Source organism: Amblyomma americanum, chromosome 1 (assembly GCF_052857255.1).
Source record: "Amblyomma americanum isolate KBUSLIRL-KWMA chromosome 1, ASM5285725v1, whole genome shotgun sequence".
Classification (NCBI taxonomy): domain Eukaryota; kingdom Metazoa; phylum Arthropoda; class Arachnida; order Ixodida; family Ixodidae; genus Amblyomma; species Amblyomma americanum.
The window spans coordinates 454,956,750-454,973,214 of NC_135497.1; the positions used below are offsets into that span (position 1 = coordinate 454,956,750).

The 16,465-nt window shown below is 43.4% G+C and overlaps 1 protein-coding gene across 1 annotated transcript; it reads left to right on the forward strand.

Moving 5' to 3' along the window:
* Window positions 1–742: 742 nt before the first annotated feature.
* On the forward strand, window positions 743–7,167 carry LOC144104422 (uncharacterized). The gene is made up of 3 exons (XM_077637411.1): window positions 743–2,473; window positions 4,059–4,319; window positions 5,000–7,167. Exons 1-3 carry the CDS (start codon window positions 2,293–2,295, stop codon window positions 5,140–5,142), a joined length of 585 nt encoding a protein of 194 aa, XP_077493537.1. The 5' UTR covers window positions 743–2,292; the 3' UTR covers window positions 5,143–7,167.
* The last annotated feature ends 9,298 nt before the right edge of the window (window positions 7,168–16,465 follow it).

Sequence of the window (16,465 nt, forward strand, 5' to 3'; positions counted from 1 at the left end):
AACTAAAATTGCTCAACTTGAATTCGCACAAAGAAAAGCAGCAAGGTACATTCACATCAAATGTCGTCGCACAAACTCACCCTCGCGTCTCTTAGCTTGCTTAAACCTTAGCACATTATGGGCGAGGGTGAGACAAGCTCGACTAAAGTTACTTTTGTCAAACTCTGCATCGTCAGTACAAAACTGAGATCAGCCAGTACACATCGCGTTCGCAACCCAGAATAACACGGCTCTGACACGAGCATGCCCTAAACGGTATTCCTTTTCTAATGACACATTCAGGTACTCATGCTTTCCTTGGATAATCAGAAACTGGAATAAACTAAGCTCGTCAAAAACAGACAAATTCATTATCTAAGTTCATTTCACAGCTAGAACTAATCACAAGAAATTTTTGAAGGGCCACCGACCAACCTCTGGCCGAAAATATGTTCGAGACCCTGTGAATGTGAGGCATCGTCCACGGAACGCGAGGTCGCAAACATTTTTCGAAAAGACTCGTTGACTGCGTAGTTACAGCCATCCCAATCAAGCTACTACGCCATCCTCCCCTCCTTCCGATCCTTCTCCGAGATTCTTCCCTCTCCCTTCTGTTCGGCCAGCCTCCGCAAGCGAAATTCGCCCTTGTCCTCCGATATTAGGGCCGTCGTACGATCGATTGGGAGCGGCTTCCTCCAAACCCGCTTGGCGAGCAGGCCGCGCGTTTTCGGCCGCCAGGCGGACGTCCGGCAGAAACATGTGCAATTACTTTGGCGCTTGCGAGCGAGGCGGGTGATCCCAGCACGCAGATTGGCGCGCCCGGCATTGCCGTCTGTCCAATAGCCTTCTCCGGCTGATGGCAACCTAGCCGGCGTGAGAACGTGGTCACGTGGAATTTTTTTCTATTCCTCGGCAATCAGCACCTAGGATGAGCCTCGGAATCACCATGGCGTGCGTTTTGAAGTTCTTGCTGTTGTCGGCGGCTCTCGTCGGCTACCAGATGAGTAGCGCTTGTGTAGATATTTTGCGTGGTTACATGGCCAACACAAACAGGGCGAACTGGCAATTAGTTGCGCAATTCTTCGCTGTCGACGTAATCGTCCAGTTGCAGTGTAGTTATTATGATGTCATCAGAGAGAGCGTTGCTTCGCTGTGTCGTCGCTTTCCTGAATCGTCACCAAGATCTTCATTTCCGCACGCAGAGTACCGCTCCAGGCGCCGAGCGCTGAAACAAAATTCGTCTCCTGTACAGGCAGCCGTTGCAAAACATGCGCAGGCGCTGCTGCGTATACCACGAGGGCGGTGCGATTTTCGTTGACATTGCAAGCGCGAGAAGAAAATGAAATATTTAACGAAAACCACACTTTCTCCGGCAACAGGACGAAACACATTGCACACGCAACGGTGACGTCACGCGGCGAGCTGGTTTCAAAGCGAACCGTCTCGATATGCCTTGATTCCTCGCTATGCCCGCGCGTTGAACCGCTGGGAACAGCTTCCCTACTAGTGGGGCACGAGACGGAAGTTGAGGAGACGGACGCATGTACAATGCACTAGCACTCGAAATTAAGGCAGGCAGCGATCTGTACATGACAGCGTGAGCGGATTCGGATGCACATAGCTGCGGTATTAGTAATGCGTACCGATCCCATGAATGCCGATATAGATGCGCGCAATGCCAACACCGCCTACAAGGGGCATTTAGAACAATTAATGTCAAACTCTCAAAAAGGAATGCTGCGACGGTCATACAAAGACAAAGGTTAATGATATAACTGAAAAAAACAGTTGGTGAAGCCTGCATTTATTGGAAGAAGCTCAGAGGGCAACTAAGACAGGTGGAAAATAACATTACGGAGGAACATGGGCCAGTGAAGAGCCCCAAGAGGGAAGAGTTATTGGTGGATGAACTGGGGGGACCAATCACAAGCAACGTCCCCATAATAGGACAGAGGTGCGAAAATGCCCAGTGACAGTACCTGAAGGCATTCCTGAGGTTATAATTGAAAAGCACGTTGCGTGACAGCCATCTTAGGTGAACGGCTGACACCTACTGGGAATTATTGTATGCAGTGCTGCAGAGCTGGATGCTAATTAAATCGCATCCCTGTTGAAAATTCCAGCAAAAGAATTGGTTGATTTTGCGGTGGTGACGCTGGAAAAAACGTTGGGCACATTGGAAGTGTTGGTTTCTATGTTGGGCGCTGGTAGAGAGATGCTCGACGCACTGTTGGCGACGTTGGGCCACGCTGGACGGGCTGGAAATTCTGGTGGCTGCATTGGCAATTGTAATGGTGGTGTAAGGTGAGGGCTATGCACCTGTGCATCGCCTTTATTGAGCTGTTTAATTTAAAACATAAATTTTTTTCCTTAGGTCTTGACCTTGTGAATGGGCTTAGTGTCGAATATATTCCTAGTGTTCTGCAAGGCGTTGTGAAACAGCTTACTGACACAATCATGTCTACTTCGAACTCGGCTCAGCGCTTCTACATTGGTAATGTACTGCCTTTAAGTATTGCATGATCTGCAGGGAATGGGTGGCAGTGTAATGAGGTTAGTGCACCCACTTCCTTCCAAATAGTGAGGTCCAACTAAACTAACAAATCTCAAGTAAACTAAAATAAAAGGAAGTGTTGCAGATAGATTGCATATGATTGGTTTGTGTGCATGGGATAATTGAATATTTCTTTATAACGCAATTGTCAAAGCATAACAATGCACACCACTTATACAAAAGAAGACAAGCTTTTTCTGCCATTTATCGGTACGCTGTCTTGATATGCTATTGGAATCTTCCTAATTCGATCTTACCTGTTACTCAAAATGACACCTTAGTCTCAACAATACCACGCTTTTTTCACAGGGAGAAAGCTCACAGAAATTAGAATGCACAAGCATATATGTATCTGCTTCAAACTGGCAGCACAGCTGGCCTGCATCGACTACTGGAGCAGAACAGTGCAGTGCTGAGGCTTGCCTCTAGCCAAACAGCAAGCGCGCGTGCCCCAGTAACTGTGGCAACCAGTCATACTGAGGGAGACAAGTGCACTGTTATCAATGTGCTGGTGCTGCATGCATGCAGAGCTTGTCATTATCTTCCATGCTCATCTGCTATCAGCACATGCTGTTATCACCAGCTCTTTTCCAGCTGTGCATGTGTTACGCGCACTGCCTTTTCACCTTCATTTAAAGTCGGGAAATCATGGTGCTCTGCTTTCTTTGCCCAATACTTGCTGCAGCGCTGCTCTAGTTTATTTTTAAAGCTAAGAGAGAGTGGCTGATGAGATGCATTGATGTGTTGATTGCACTGACAGGTGTCTTGATACCACTTGCTCTTATTGATAAGAGTCCACGTACACATAAAAATGCCAGACCTGTGCCGACATGTCTTTAGTGTGGTGTTCCACACAGTGTAGTCCATCACTTCCCGTTACTGATCAGGCTTGTTTTAATATGAACTTTATATTTCGAAGAATCTGTCATTCCCCTTCAAGTGTCAGTTGTCCAGATTCAACCGCAGACATTTCTCATAAACTAAATTAAGTCGTATCTGCTGTGTTCACCTGTTCGTAGTGACTAATGGAGGGTTATCGTTAGTAGAATTTGTCGTACAAATTTTTACTGCCGTTTAATTTGGTTCTTACATGTGCACGTGGGAGAGACATGGCTAATGTCCTAAGCTAAGTGGGCCAGGAGGCAGGATAACCATGCTGCTGTCACTATACGTGGCTATTAAGCGGTACTTAATTATCAACATGTATGCATGTTGAACCATGAACATAGAACGGCAACTTTACTAAGCTCTTGACACAGAGAGCAGCAGCAAAATCACGTTTTGTTTTGCGCAAAAAACTACCTTAACACTTTTCTGCTCTAATTGGGAACTAAGTTCTACTTCACCTTGACCTGTATTTTACATTGCCAAATATTGCATAGATGAGCAAGGCATGAGAATGTATAGATACGTTCAATTACCTGTGTATTAATTAGTCTTTATGCATGGAGCATAAAAAACTTGTAATAAAAGAGGCAGAGTACCTGCAAATAGAATGAAATATTGTGGTCTTTTCATCTCTCAGGTGCCCCATCAGCAGTGTCAAGAATAAATGCTAGACTGCTCACTATAAAGCCTCCACACGGTATCACGAGATTGCCAAGAGCAGTCTCAGAGCGGGCTCAATGGAAGGCGTCAGAGTGGAGGCATTGGATTTTATTTTATGCTCTGCGTTGTCTTGACGGCATTCTTCATGCTGATTACTGGAGGCATCTTGCCAAACTCTCAGAGGCCCTGCACATCCTTCTGCGAGAAAGCATCACCTTTTCAGAAATTGACAAAGCAGGTAAGGTACCATGGAGGATGCAGTGCTTAAGTTGCATGGAAAGTGATAGCAGACATTGTTTCATAATTTTTCTTTAAATTTGGCTCACTGCTGCCAAAATTGAGCTGGCACAGCATGAAAATATTTAAAGCGTGTTTTTATGCCAGGTACTGGGGCACAAAGGCGCTATTCAGTCTCTCAGCTGAGTTTCTATGTGCACTTTCTAGTCTCTCCTCATAAATGAAGCATTGAAAATGCTGGCTGTTGCTGCTATTGATTTATAAAAGGAGCAGACTTTATCCTTCATATATTACTTTAGTGTAAAAAACAATTTATCAGAAGTTTTAAGCCCATATTTTCCAACTCCAGTACAAGAGTGTCAGGATATCTTTTTTAGTATTATATGGTCGCACCGGCAAATATGGAAAGCAGGGAGGTTATGATTAATTAGTTTCTAACAGTTTTGGAGGGGAGGCATTGATGGTGCAGGCAGAATTTATAGCATATATGGTTATTTTTTTAGTGATTTTTTTGTTTTTGCATCATTTGTATTACTTTAAGTATTATAAAAACATTTATATTTGCTGAACCTATAAAATAGCTATGTAGTAAGCAGATGGTGAAGTTGTGCATGCAGCCCTTTTCGTGAACACCGTTTTTCTTATTTTAATTAGTGAGTCTGACTTGACCTTTTATTTCAGAGTCCCTGTTGGAGCACTTCGTCATTCGATGCCATTCCCTGTACGGCATTGGATCCATTACCTTCAACATGCATGCTTTGCTTCACCTGGCGAACTGTGTGCGGTCACTGACCTTTGTGGGCCCATTCAGCCTTCGTTTTTGAAGGTGTAAATGGAATGATTGTACGGCAAGTCTCCGCTGCAAATGGGATGCCTCAGCAATTTGTGGAGAGGGAGATTATGCACCAGCAACTGCAACAATTGATTAGAAGCACTCATCTGCCTCTGACGGAAAAGAATTTTTGTAATGAAATCATTACCTATTCGCTGGTGGACAATGCAAAGCGTATCAATGATCTCTGTCCTTTAGGTGCAGGCAAAGAGATCATCCTTGAGAGTACTGAGCAGCATGAAGTGTACCTCCACTGTGGAGTAAAGGCATCAGTTGCTTTAGGGTATGAATGCTTTGTACAGGCAAAACAGGTTATACACACCACCGCCTACAAAAGGCCATCAAAATCTGACACTAATATTGTGAGGACAAGCAGTGGCTGCTATAAACGTGTTGAAAAAAATTCTGCTTTTGCAGGAAAGTGCAACCTGCATTCTAATCTGTCGGCCCATAATTATTGCCGACGTGATTAATTCACCTCCGCACATAAAGGAATGCTTCGTTTCTTATAGCACAGTGTGGGGTGTTCTGCTTCCAGGAGAAGTGGCTGACAGTTGCTTGTTTGTAGAGCTTACGGATATTGACAAAACCTCAATCAGTGATCTGCCAAATAAGGTCGAAAGAGACTAAAGCAGGCCTAACAAGTTATAAGCACTGCGGGCAACCAGGTGTAACCATGGGATTTGGAGATTGCTAACATACTTCTTGGTTAGGCCTAGAGTATTGTTTTTCACGCGTTTACTGCAGCGTTCAGAGATCTAGATTCGGAGAGTTGAGGATAAAAGTTAATCGAAAATGCCTTAGTAATCTGCAATTTGCTTATTATATTGACATTGACTCAGGGTATGAATTCCAGAGTATGACTGAGGACCTTGACAGGCAAAGCAAAACAGTGATTTAAAAATTAATATGGAGGAATTTGATGTCATGTTCAATATTTTTCGAAGGAAACAACAGTTAACGATTGGCAAGCAAGCATTGGAAGTTCAAAGGGAATATATCTGTTGAGGTAAGTAGTGACCACTGTTTCGGATTAATAGAGTGGAATAACTAGGAGATTATGAATGGGGTGCAGTGCAATTAGCAGGTACTCGTAGATCATGAATGGCAGGTTACCAGTAGCGCACAAGATGAAAGTGTATGAAAGCTGTACCTTACCAGTACTAGCCTTTGAGTCAGAAATGTAGAGTTTACAGAAAACGGCTGAACCTGAATTGGGCTCAGCGCAGCGTGCTATGGAAAGGAAAATGATTTTTCTTCCAATGTCAATTTTTGCTGGAATGCAAGATGTTGCTAGCTCTTTATTCATGGACACCCGCCCAGAAACATCGAAGACACATTTCCACAGAGAGTAGGCTACATGGAAGAAGCCGTTCATAGTTTTATATGTGAATAGAAGTTGGTTAGCCAGCCATTTATCACAATGCAGTGAGAAGAATTATTTTCAGATACAATAGTGATTTTGTTAGGGAGGGTAGTGGCGTTTCGGAGTTTACATGCCTTTCCAATTAAGGGAAAAATCTGATATCTAATGAACAAGGCAGATTTGTTCTTGTGTATACTTTTTCTGCCAGGTCCACAGGTGTAGTTTGCAAAACAGTACACTATATGTATAGACAGCTATCATTTTCGGTGGGTTAAGCAGTATGCTTTCTTGAGACGAGACTACAGTGAAGGTGTGCATGCATATTGCAGTAGTGTTCTCTCATCCAATGTGAAAACCAAATCAATTCTTAGTGGGAAATTTGCTGCGCATTTGATCCTCATACAGATATTGTGCATATATATCTGCATTTCTGTTTTGAAAAACAATGTTGGTTGTACTAAATATTGCGTGCCAAGGTGTGTGTATAATTATGTAATAAGCCTTTGTATAAATATTTTGTATATGTGTTTGTATTTATATTATAACCTTTCTACAAAGCACTGTCAACTGCGTGGCCAGTTATGTACTTAACAATTTGTTAACTGAATTAGCAATTTCATTTGAAAATCCCCTAATAAAATTTTCTGAATGAAGTCGAGTGCTTGTGTTCTGGCATGCAGCTGGGGCACTGTAAACATGCAATATATTATTTTGTAAACGATGAAGTTAAACCTCTTCAGAAATATTTTGCTCCTGATAATTTAAGCTCCAGCAAGAAGTCGTTAGTTTTGAAATATTTCTAAAATTTACTAGTCAATTAACGTATATTCACGTGAAAAAAGAAAAAGATTTGTCATGCAGTTCGGATTCTGACCGCATATGAAGCGGCAAGTATAGCTTTGATGCGTTTGACCCACCAAGTCTGTTAGTGCAGTTATGAAAGTTTGCATTATGTCAAACATATAAGCACATATATTAGTATCTGCTGTCCAGCATCAGCCATTAATATATTGAAGCTGGAGCTGCCATAATGCCCAACATGGACATACTCCCACCGTGGTTTCCACACAGTCCAGTGTTGCCTGCGGGCCCAGCAGCATAACCATGGTGGGTACCACCAAGGCACTGAAGTGCCCAACGTAGTTTCCATTCTGCCCAGAATTGTGCAGTGGATGTGCCAATGCAGCCACCAGAATTTCCAGCGCGTCCAGCGTGGCCCAACGTCGCCAACAGTGCGTCCAGCATCTCTCTACCAGCGCCCAACATAGAAACCAACACTTCCAATGTGCCCAACGTTTTTTCCAGCGTCACCACCGCAAAATCAACCAATTCTTTTGCTGGAATTTTCAACAGGGATGCGATTTAATTAGCATCCAGCTCTGCAGCACTGCATACAATAATTCCCAGTAGGTGTCAGCCGTTCACCTAAGATGGCTGTCACGCAACGTGCTTTTCAATTATAACCTCAGGAATGCCTTCAGGTACTGTCACTGGGCATTTTCGCACCTCTGTCCTATTATGGGGACGTTGCTTGTGATTGGTCCCCCCAGTTCATCCACCAATAACTCTTCCCTCTTGGGGCTCTTCACTGGCCCATGTTCCTCCGTAATGTTATTTTCCACCTGTCTTAGTTGCCCTCTGAGCTTCTTCCAATAAATGCAGGCTTCACCAACTGTTTTTTTCAGTTATATCATTAACCTTTGTCTTTGTATGACCGTCGCAGCATTCCTTTTTGAGAGTTTGACATTAATTGTTTTAAATGCCCCTTGTAGGCGGTGTTGGCATTGCGCGCATCTATATCGGCATTCATGGGATCGGTACGCATTACTAATACCGCAGCTATGTGCATCCGAATCCGCTCACGCTGTCATGTACAGATCGCTGCCTGCCTTAATTTCGAGTGCTAGTGCATTGTACATGCGTCCGTCTCCTCAACTTCCGTCTCGTGCCCCACTAGTAGGGAAGCTGTTCCCAGCGGTTCAACGCGCGGGCATAGCGAGGAATCAAGGCATATCGAGACGGTTCGCTTTGAAACCAGCTCGCCGCGTGACGTCACCGTTGCGTGTGCAATGTGTTTCGTCCTGTTGCCGGAGAAAGTGTGGTTTTCGTTAAATATTTCATTTTCTTCTCGCGCTTGCAATCTCAACGAAAATCGCACCGCCCTCGTGGTATACGCAGCAGCGCCTGCGCATGTTTTGCAACGGCTGCCTGTACAGGAGACGAATTTTGTTTCAGCGCTCGGCGCCTGGAGCGGTACTCTGCGTGCGGAAATGAAGATCTTGGTGACGATTCAGGAAAGCGACGACACAGCGAAGCAACGCTCTCTCTGATGACATCATAATAACTACGCTGCAACTGGACGATTACGTCGACAGCGAAGAATTGCGCAACTAATTGCCAGTTCGCCCTGTTTGTGTTGGCCATGTAACCACGCAAAATATCTACACAAGCGCTACTCATCTGGTAGCCGACGAGAGCCGCCGACAACAGCAAGAACTTCAAAACGCACGCCATGGTGATTCCGAGGCTCATCCTAGGTGCTGATTGCCGAGGAATAGAAAAAAATACCACGTGACCACGTTCTCACGCCGGCTAGGTTGCCATCAGCCGGAGAAGGCTATTGGACAGACGGCAATGCCGGGCGCGCCAATCTGCGTGCTGGGATCACCCGCCTCGCTCGCAAGCGCCAAAGTAATTGCACATGTTTCTGCCGGACGTCCGCCTGGCGGCCGAAAACGCGCGGCCTGCTCGCCGAGCGGGTTTGGAGGAAGCCGCTCCCAATCGATCGTACGACGCCCCTAATATCGGAGGACGAGGGCGAATTTCGCTTGCGGAGGCTAGCCGAACAGAAGGGAGAGGGAAGAATCTCGGAGAAGGATCGGAAGGAGGGGAGGATGGCGTAGTAGCTTGATTGGGATGGCTGTAACTACGCAGTAAACGAGTCTTTTCGAAAAATGTTTGCGACCTCGCGTTCCGTGGACGATGCCTAACAATCACAGGGTCTCGAACATATTTTCGGCCAGAGGTTGGTCGGTGGCCCTTCAAAAATTTCTTGTGATTAGTTCTAGCTGTGAAATGAACTTAGATAATGAATTTGTCTGTTTTTGACGAGCTTAGTTTATTCCAGTTTCTGATTACCCAAGGAAAGCATGAGTACCTGAATGTTTCATTAGAAAAAGAATACCGTTTAGGGCATGTTCGTGTCAGAGCCGTGTTATTCTGGGTTGCGAACGCGATGTGTACTGGCTGATCTCAGTTTTGTACTGACGATGCAGAGTTTGACAAAAGTAACTTTAGTCGAGCTTGTCTCACCCTCGCCCATAATGTGCTAAGGTTTAAGCAAGCTAAGAGACGCGAGGGTGAGTTTGTGCGACGACATTTGATGTGAATGTACCTTGCTGCTTTTCTTTGTGCGAATTCAAGTTGAGCAATTTTAGTTGCTGCATACGAAAACGAAATTGTGCTCGCGTTTTCTAAAACATGTTTCAAAAATGTTTTATAGCCCAGAAGCTTAATATTCATTTTAGCGAGCTTTAAGCGTCTTTTTAAATAACATAGGTTTCGACCACAGTAGTAATATTATTTCAGTGTATTTCCCAGAAAAGGTTTAAGTCAACGTTATTTCTAAGTATTGCTATTTTTCAACCTTCCAATGCGGCCCTTTACCATATTGGTGGAGTGACAGAATTGTCTTTTTCTTGTTATTTTCACTGCCACTGAAATATTGATATTAACATACATTTGCTACTGGAAGTACCACTCGGCTAACCTGTTAAGGGATTCAGAAAGAACAAGATGGTAGTTATGGCTGTTAATTTCTCTGCATATGATGCAATCATCCGCATGGAGTTTAAATTTGACTGGTCGCCCAGGTGGTTGACATGCTCGGCCTTTAAATTACGGCCGAACAAAGGTCTTGTATTACTGCTACTATCATTAAAAAAATCAGGAACAGCAGTGGGCCCAGAACCGAGCCTTGTAGAACTCCAGATATCACAGGCACATCAGAGGCATATGGTTGAACATAACAAATTAGACCGATGTGTTTAAAAATTTGTTATTCAAGCCGAAACTTCTTCCTTCCCAATAACCTGCCCTATTTTTGCAATCAGCTTCTTGTGACTCGCAATCAAAAGCTGAAATAAAAAATATTGTCAATTTCAGAACGGTTAATAATGCAGAGAGTAACGTCATGAGCTACCTCTGTTAGTGGAGTGATGGTTGACAACAAACTCGAGAACCATACAGGTGAGTTGCTAGTAAATGTTTACGTTCTAGAAACCAGGTTACGTGTTTAAAAATTATGTGTTCTTATAAACTCATAAAGTGCAAGTGAACTTTATGAAACTCTAGTTAGGAACATTTATTATGTGACCTGTCTGGTGTATCGGCATTATTTTGGCCTTTTTTTCTGTCATGCGGTAGATTAGCAGTTGATATCGACTTACGAGAAATCTGCCCCAGATATTTGCTGCACCACTCAGCTAAATTTTTAGGAATTGGTTTGGGATGACATCAGGGTCGTTCGTTTCTTAACGGTTAATGATGAGTAGAAGAGGGAGCATTCCGGCGTCCGTTACTATTAATAGATCAAGCACCGAGGTACAAGGCGGCGGTAGAGGGGCAAGTATACCGTTGTCTTTCGTGAAGACTAACTGAAAGAAAACGTTGTAACTATTGGCCATTGTAGTTTTCCGTTCAGCTCCCTAGATGTTTCCAGAATCTTTGTGGGCTTTTTAAAGGAAGTTAGGAAAGCTCACCTTGTAGCAGAACTGCCTCGAATGTTCTTGATTTCATTGAATTCCATAACAACATACTCTAACTTGGAGGTTGTAGATGGTATCGGGTTAATTTTGTTAGCCTTAGGAAGCCATTTTACACGCCCCTTAGCATTGCTAACTTCACGTTGCTTCAATAATATGTTAGCGTACCCGAAGTAGAATTCAGTCCAATAAAGGGATATTCATCAAGAGGAGAAAAATTGTTTTTCCCTAATGTAAATCTAACCAACGAGTGATATGCCGCCGCTGTGGCTCATTGGTTAAGGCGCTCGGCTGCTGACCCGAAAGACGAGGGTTCGATCCCGGCAGCGGCGGTCGAATTTCAATGGAGGCGAAATGCAAGAGGCCCGTGTACTGTGCGGGGTCAGTGCACCGAAAAAACCGCAGGTGGCTAAAAATTCCAGAGTCTTTCACTGCGACGTCTATCATAGTCTGAGTCGTTTTGATACGTTGAACCCCCGTAAACTAAACCAAACCAACCAGCCATCTTTAGAACGTGTAGAGCTTAGATTTCCTGCACATTAATCTTTATTGTTCGTCGAAGAAATTAAGACTAAGTGCTGGAATTCTTAGCACTGTTCGCTGCGCCTATTTGTGTTTTCTGTTCCGCACTCTACCACGTAATTCAAGCAGGGGATACCGGTTAGAAAAGTTAAACCGCCATCATATCATCTAAAGCAGTGTGTTATAAAATGTGAGGAATCCTGTTTCAAGCTTTATTCAATAACAATTTCCCTCTTAACGTAAGGAAATGTGAGAAGCATGCAAATGACTCGTGCATGACCACTCGTGTGGGTCGACACCCTATGTTCGGAGCTACAAAAAGTAATGTTGATCTTGGAGTGTCGTATAGGTCGCCCAACGAGAGCTGTGAACCGCCAAAGTGCGATTAACACGTCCGGCACAGCGTGTCGCATATCGCTGATGCAGCGGTGGAATCAGACAAGCGCACCTGACGAAACTCTGTATTTGAGCCCGGCGCACATACGAGCTTAAAGACATGGCTCATAGCAGAGCACAAGAGAAGCGACGTGAGATTGAACAATCTCGTTTTCGTTCTATTAATGTTTGACAGACACCCTTGAAACCCGCAGTGGTGTCACCGATGTCGTACATTATTGGCAGTAATTTATTGAGGTGCTTTGTTTGTACTATATTTTCTAGAAAGAATTCCCCTAACTTCCAGCGAATTTCTAGAATCCTCTGAAAGGTCGCAAATATTTTCTTTTTCCTTCTGGCCCAATTTTAGACCAAGAAGTCTCAGGAAAAAGGGAAAATTCCCCGAACGAAGCAGTGCTGCTCCATGTCTAGATCTGTAAACTCTGTTCGAACCTGCTAAAGTTAGTCAAATTAGCTGTTATATTTTCAACGCAGAAAATATCTCTCTTACGAAGGATTTGTCGTCAATCTGGACTGCCAGATATATCTCATTTTGACATGTGTCGCACGATGCGTCACACCATTTAGCACGAAAAAGAACACAAGGGGTGGTCTGGTCAGTTGCTTTATTTTGTGAGCAAGTAAAAATAAGTTGCCAAAATGTTGTGCATGATAGGAAGGCTCCAGCTTTGTAGCCGTGGTGCTCTTCTGTGTTGAAAAAATTACAAATAGCAGCATTTTATATAAATATAAAAATATGAACTGCAGTAAAACGGAGCGTTGAGCTAATGTGTACATTGTTTGACTACAACACAGCGCAGCGAAAAAGGACCAAGACTTAAGCGCTTGTTCTTCCTGCTTCATCTCTTGTCAGGAGCTGTGATGGTTGTAAAAAATATTCTTTTAGTTGAATGTTCTTAAATATTGTGTACAGAATTTTATTTGGACTATTGGCTTACGTTTTTAAAGAATTGTATATTTTAATCCTTTAAACTTCCCTCATTAAGTTCAACAAAAAATAATTTTAGTTTATTTTTTTAAAGACTCCAAGGCGTTTGAAATTTCCGGAGCCCTTCACTACGGCGTCTTTAATAGCCTGAGTCGCTTTGGGATGTTACAACCCCATAAAGCCAAAACCTAACCAATTTCAGTTTATTTCAAATTTTATTTTAAAATTATGTTATTTTCATTAAAGGTGACGTGTTATGTTGTGCAAATGGCAAAACAGCCGTGGAGAACATTGCGGCGTTAGCCGTTTTTGCTGCATTTAATCGAAATGGTCTATTTGGTTAACAAGGCCAGCGGTGATCACTGTGAACGAGAACACGAATAATGATGTTATATGAGTCTACCATGGATTTCAGTTTTTACTAATCCGCGCATAAATTGGTTATTCCGGAGCGCTGTGCTTTGTTTACATTTTATGTCGGTTGTGGTTAATTGCGGTAAAGATGTGACTAATTGGATTAAGCTTTCGTCAAAGTCAGGAAGCAAAGAAGAGCTTCGAGATGTACAGATTTTAAATTGGCCCCAGTCGCCTCACTGTGCAGATATATTCTGACTTGAACGGGTAGCGCTATTAAGGCAGATTCGTCGCCCCAGAGAGACGCGCCCTACAGTCCCTCCGATACAACCTTAAGTCGACAAATGAATATCTTTGGCTCGATTGTAAAGTAGGCCAAATTGACGTGGACCTATTCAGAGGGCTTTCGAGCTCTCGAATATCTAGAGAGCCAGTGCAGTGCACAGTATACGTTGCCAATGGGGCCAATCTCCCGCTCTACCCTTTTGGAAAAAAGGGAATGATGGGAATATTGGAAACCGACATCCAACATTTTGGTGGATACGGTAATGAAAAACGCGTTGGGAGAACTGGGCACATCGCATGGTGGGATTATTGTGCAGATTGGGATGATCGGGCATGGTGGGATGATCAGGCATGTTGGGATGATCGGGCATTTTGGGATGATTGGGCATGTTGGGATGATCGGACACTGTTGGGAACACCAGCATATTAAATAAATGATATGGGACAGTGAAAACGGTTGGTGTTGGCATGCTGGATGTTCGAAAGTTAAGCCTGTACATGTTGGTATTGATGGCAGCCACAAAAAAGTGAAGGGAATCTTGGAATGGTAGCATTACTTGATTATTTTTTTGCAATCTGAACGTTGTGTGTAGCTGGTATCTGCTGCATATAAGTGTTTTAAAAAAACCTGCCGAAATTGAGGTGCTCTTTATTCTGGGTTTGCAGAATATTTCTATTTGCTTCTTCCTTCTGGCCCCGCCGCGGTGGCTCAGTGGTTAGGGCGCTCGACTACTGATCCGAAGTTCCCGGGTTCGAACCCGACTGGAGGCGGCTGCGTTTTAATGGACGAAAAACGCTAAGGCGCCCGTGTGCTGTGCGATGTCAGTGCACGTTAAAGATCCCCAGGTGGTCGAAATTATTCCGGAGCCCTCCACTACGGCACCTCTTCTTCCTTTCTTCTTTCACTCCCTCTTTTATCCCTTCCTTTACGGCGCAGTTCAGGTGTCCAACGATATATGAGACAGATACTGCGCCATTTCCTTTCCCCCAAAAAACCAATAATTACCATTATTATTAATCTTCTTTGTGCGCTTTCCAAGGCGGCCTGCTTCCACGAAGAAGCTCCGCCAATACTTCCGCAAGCAGCGACTCTTCCGGATGCGCTTCCACATACCTGGAAAAGTAGTCTGAAAGAGAGATAACAAATATATACTTCTTCATTTGTCTCAAAACTCTGCTGAATACGTAACTGGTACAAATTATAGATTAGAGGAATAAAGCCACCAAATTTCACTTGATGTTTTGTTTGCTGTGATTACTATACGTAGATCATTGCAACGTACTCGCTTATGAAAGCAACTTAATTTATAGTCAAGCCCATAAATAATGGCCGCAGTTACAACAAACACTTGCTTACTGTAAACAAGGGTGGTGCTCCCATCATTTGTGTAAGAGCAATGGCAGTGTGCCATTGCTACAATGAACAGCCGTGACGGCACCATTGTGTTATGCCGTACAATGTGCTAACTCCTCATTCCCGTCCGAAAAACTCGCATTTCCCGAGCTCAAAGAATGGAAAAATCATGTGGACAAACACACAAGCACATAGGAAATGAGCACGGGCAACAGAATGGCAAGGCACCTTCTAAATACATATATGACAAACTTTTCACCATTGTAAACACCACTAAGTAGGCTCGGATCACTGGCAGACGAAGCTCCAAAAACAAAACTACACAACTTCAGTCTTTCTTTGCTAACTGAAGGAAACCCTACGATCACCGTCATGCCTGCCATAGCTTCATTCCACGCCAAATGCTCCAGACATTGTGCTCGACCATCTCCAATTTGTAAAAAGATTCACGAAAACTTATCCTAACGTGCGAAATCAGAGCGTGAAATATTTTTGCCGAAAAACACATATTCGGGAGGCGAGTGTAGTTTAAATAATTACTAAAGTCATTTTCAAGAAATCGGGCACTGCTCAATAATTTAGAAAAAATTCAAATTTTTTAGCAACACTTCACAATCTTTTGTTGACATTTTCACAGATTCTGGCTTTCGATATAATTCCGAGCATGCACCTTTAGATCGCACAAGTATATTTTTTTAATTGAAAGAAAATGTGAAAATGTACCATTTGTGCCGTTTTTTCTTTACATATCAACTTGCTTTCGGAAATTCGGAAATAGCCATTTTACTTCTCTAGATGTCTAGTACTTATGACTAATGTTACAGGTGATGAAACTGCGTACATCAAAGCAAAAAATAGCGTATATCGAAGCAAAAAATACTTTAGTTGCATTTTGAGCTAAATACGCTCATTAATTTCACCCTGAGGTGGTCCAAGCAAAAACTCAAAACATAGCTGGATGTGTAGAAACGTTTATTGCCTTTCATTTCCGAACTTTTTATCAAAGTAATTATTGTTTAAAGTGAGAAAACATTTTTTGAAGTTGAACTCCCATGCCGCAAGTTGCGTCTTAACGCCTCTTCACCGCAGGGCATGGCACTGCCGACACTGAGCCTCTTCAATTTACCGGATCAGGATACGGTTCGACCAACTGTAGTCGGTTGGCCGCCAGCTTTTGCTGCCTGCAAGGAATACATGGATAATCTCAAAAAAAGTGATCAGCTGACTGAACGTTCATCTAGCTAGAACAAGCAGGTGTAGTGTACAAATATAGCTGCGCATCGTATCTGTAATGCTACAACTTTAACGCAGAGGACTGGGTCTTGAATTAAAGGCGTCACAATCCGG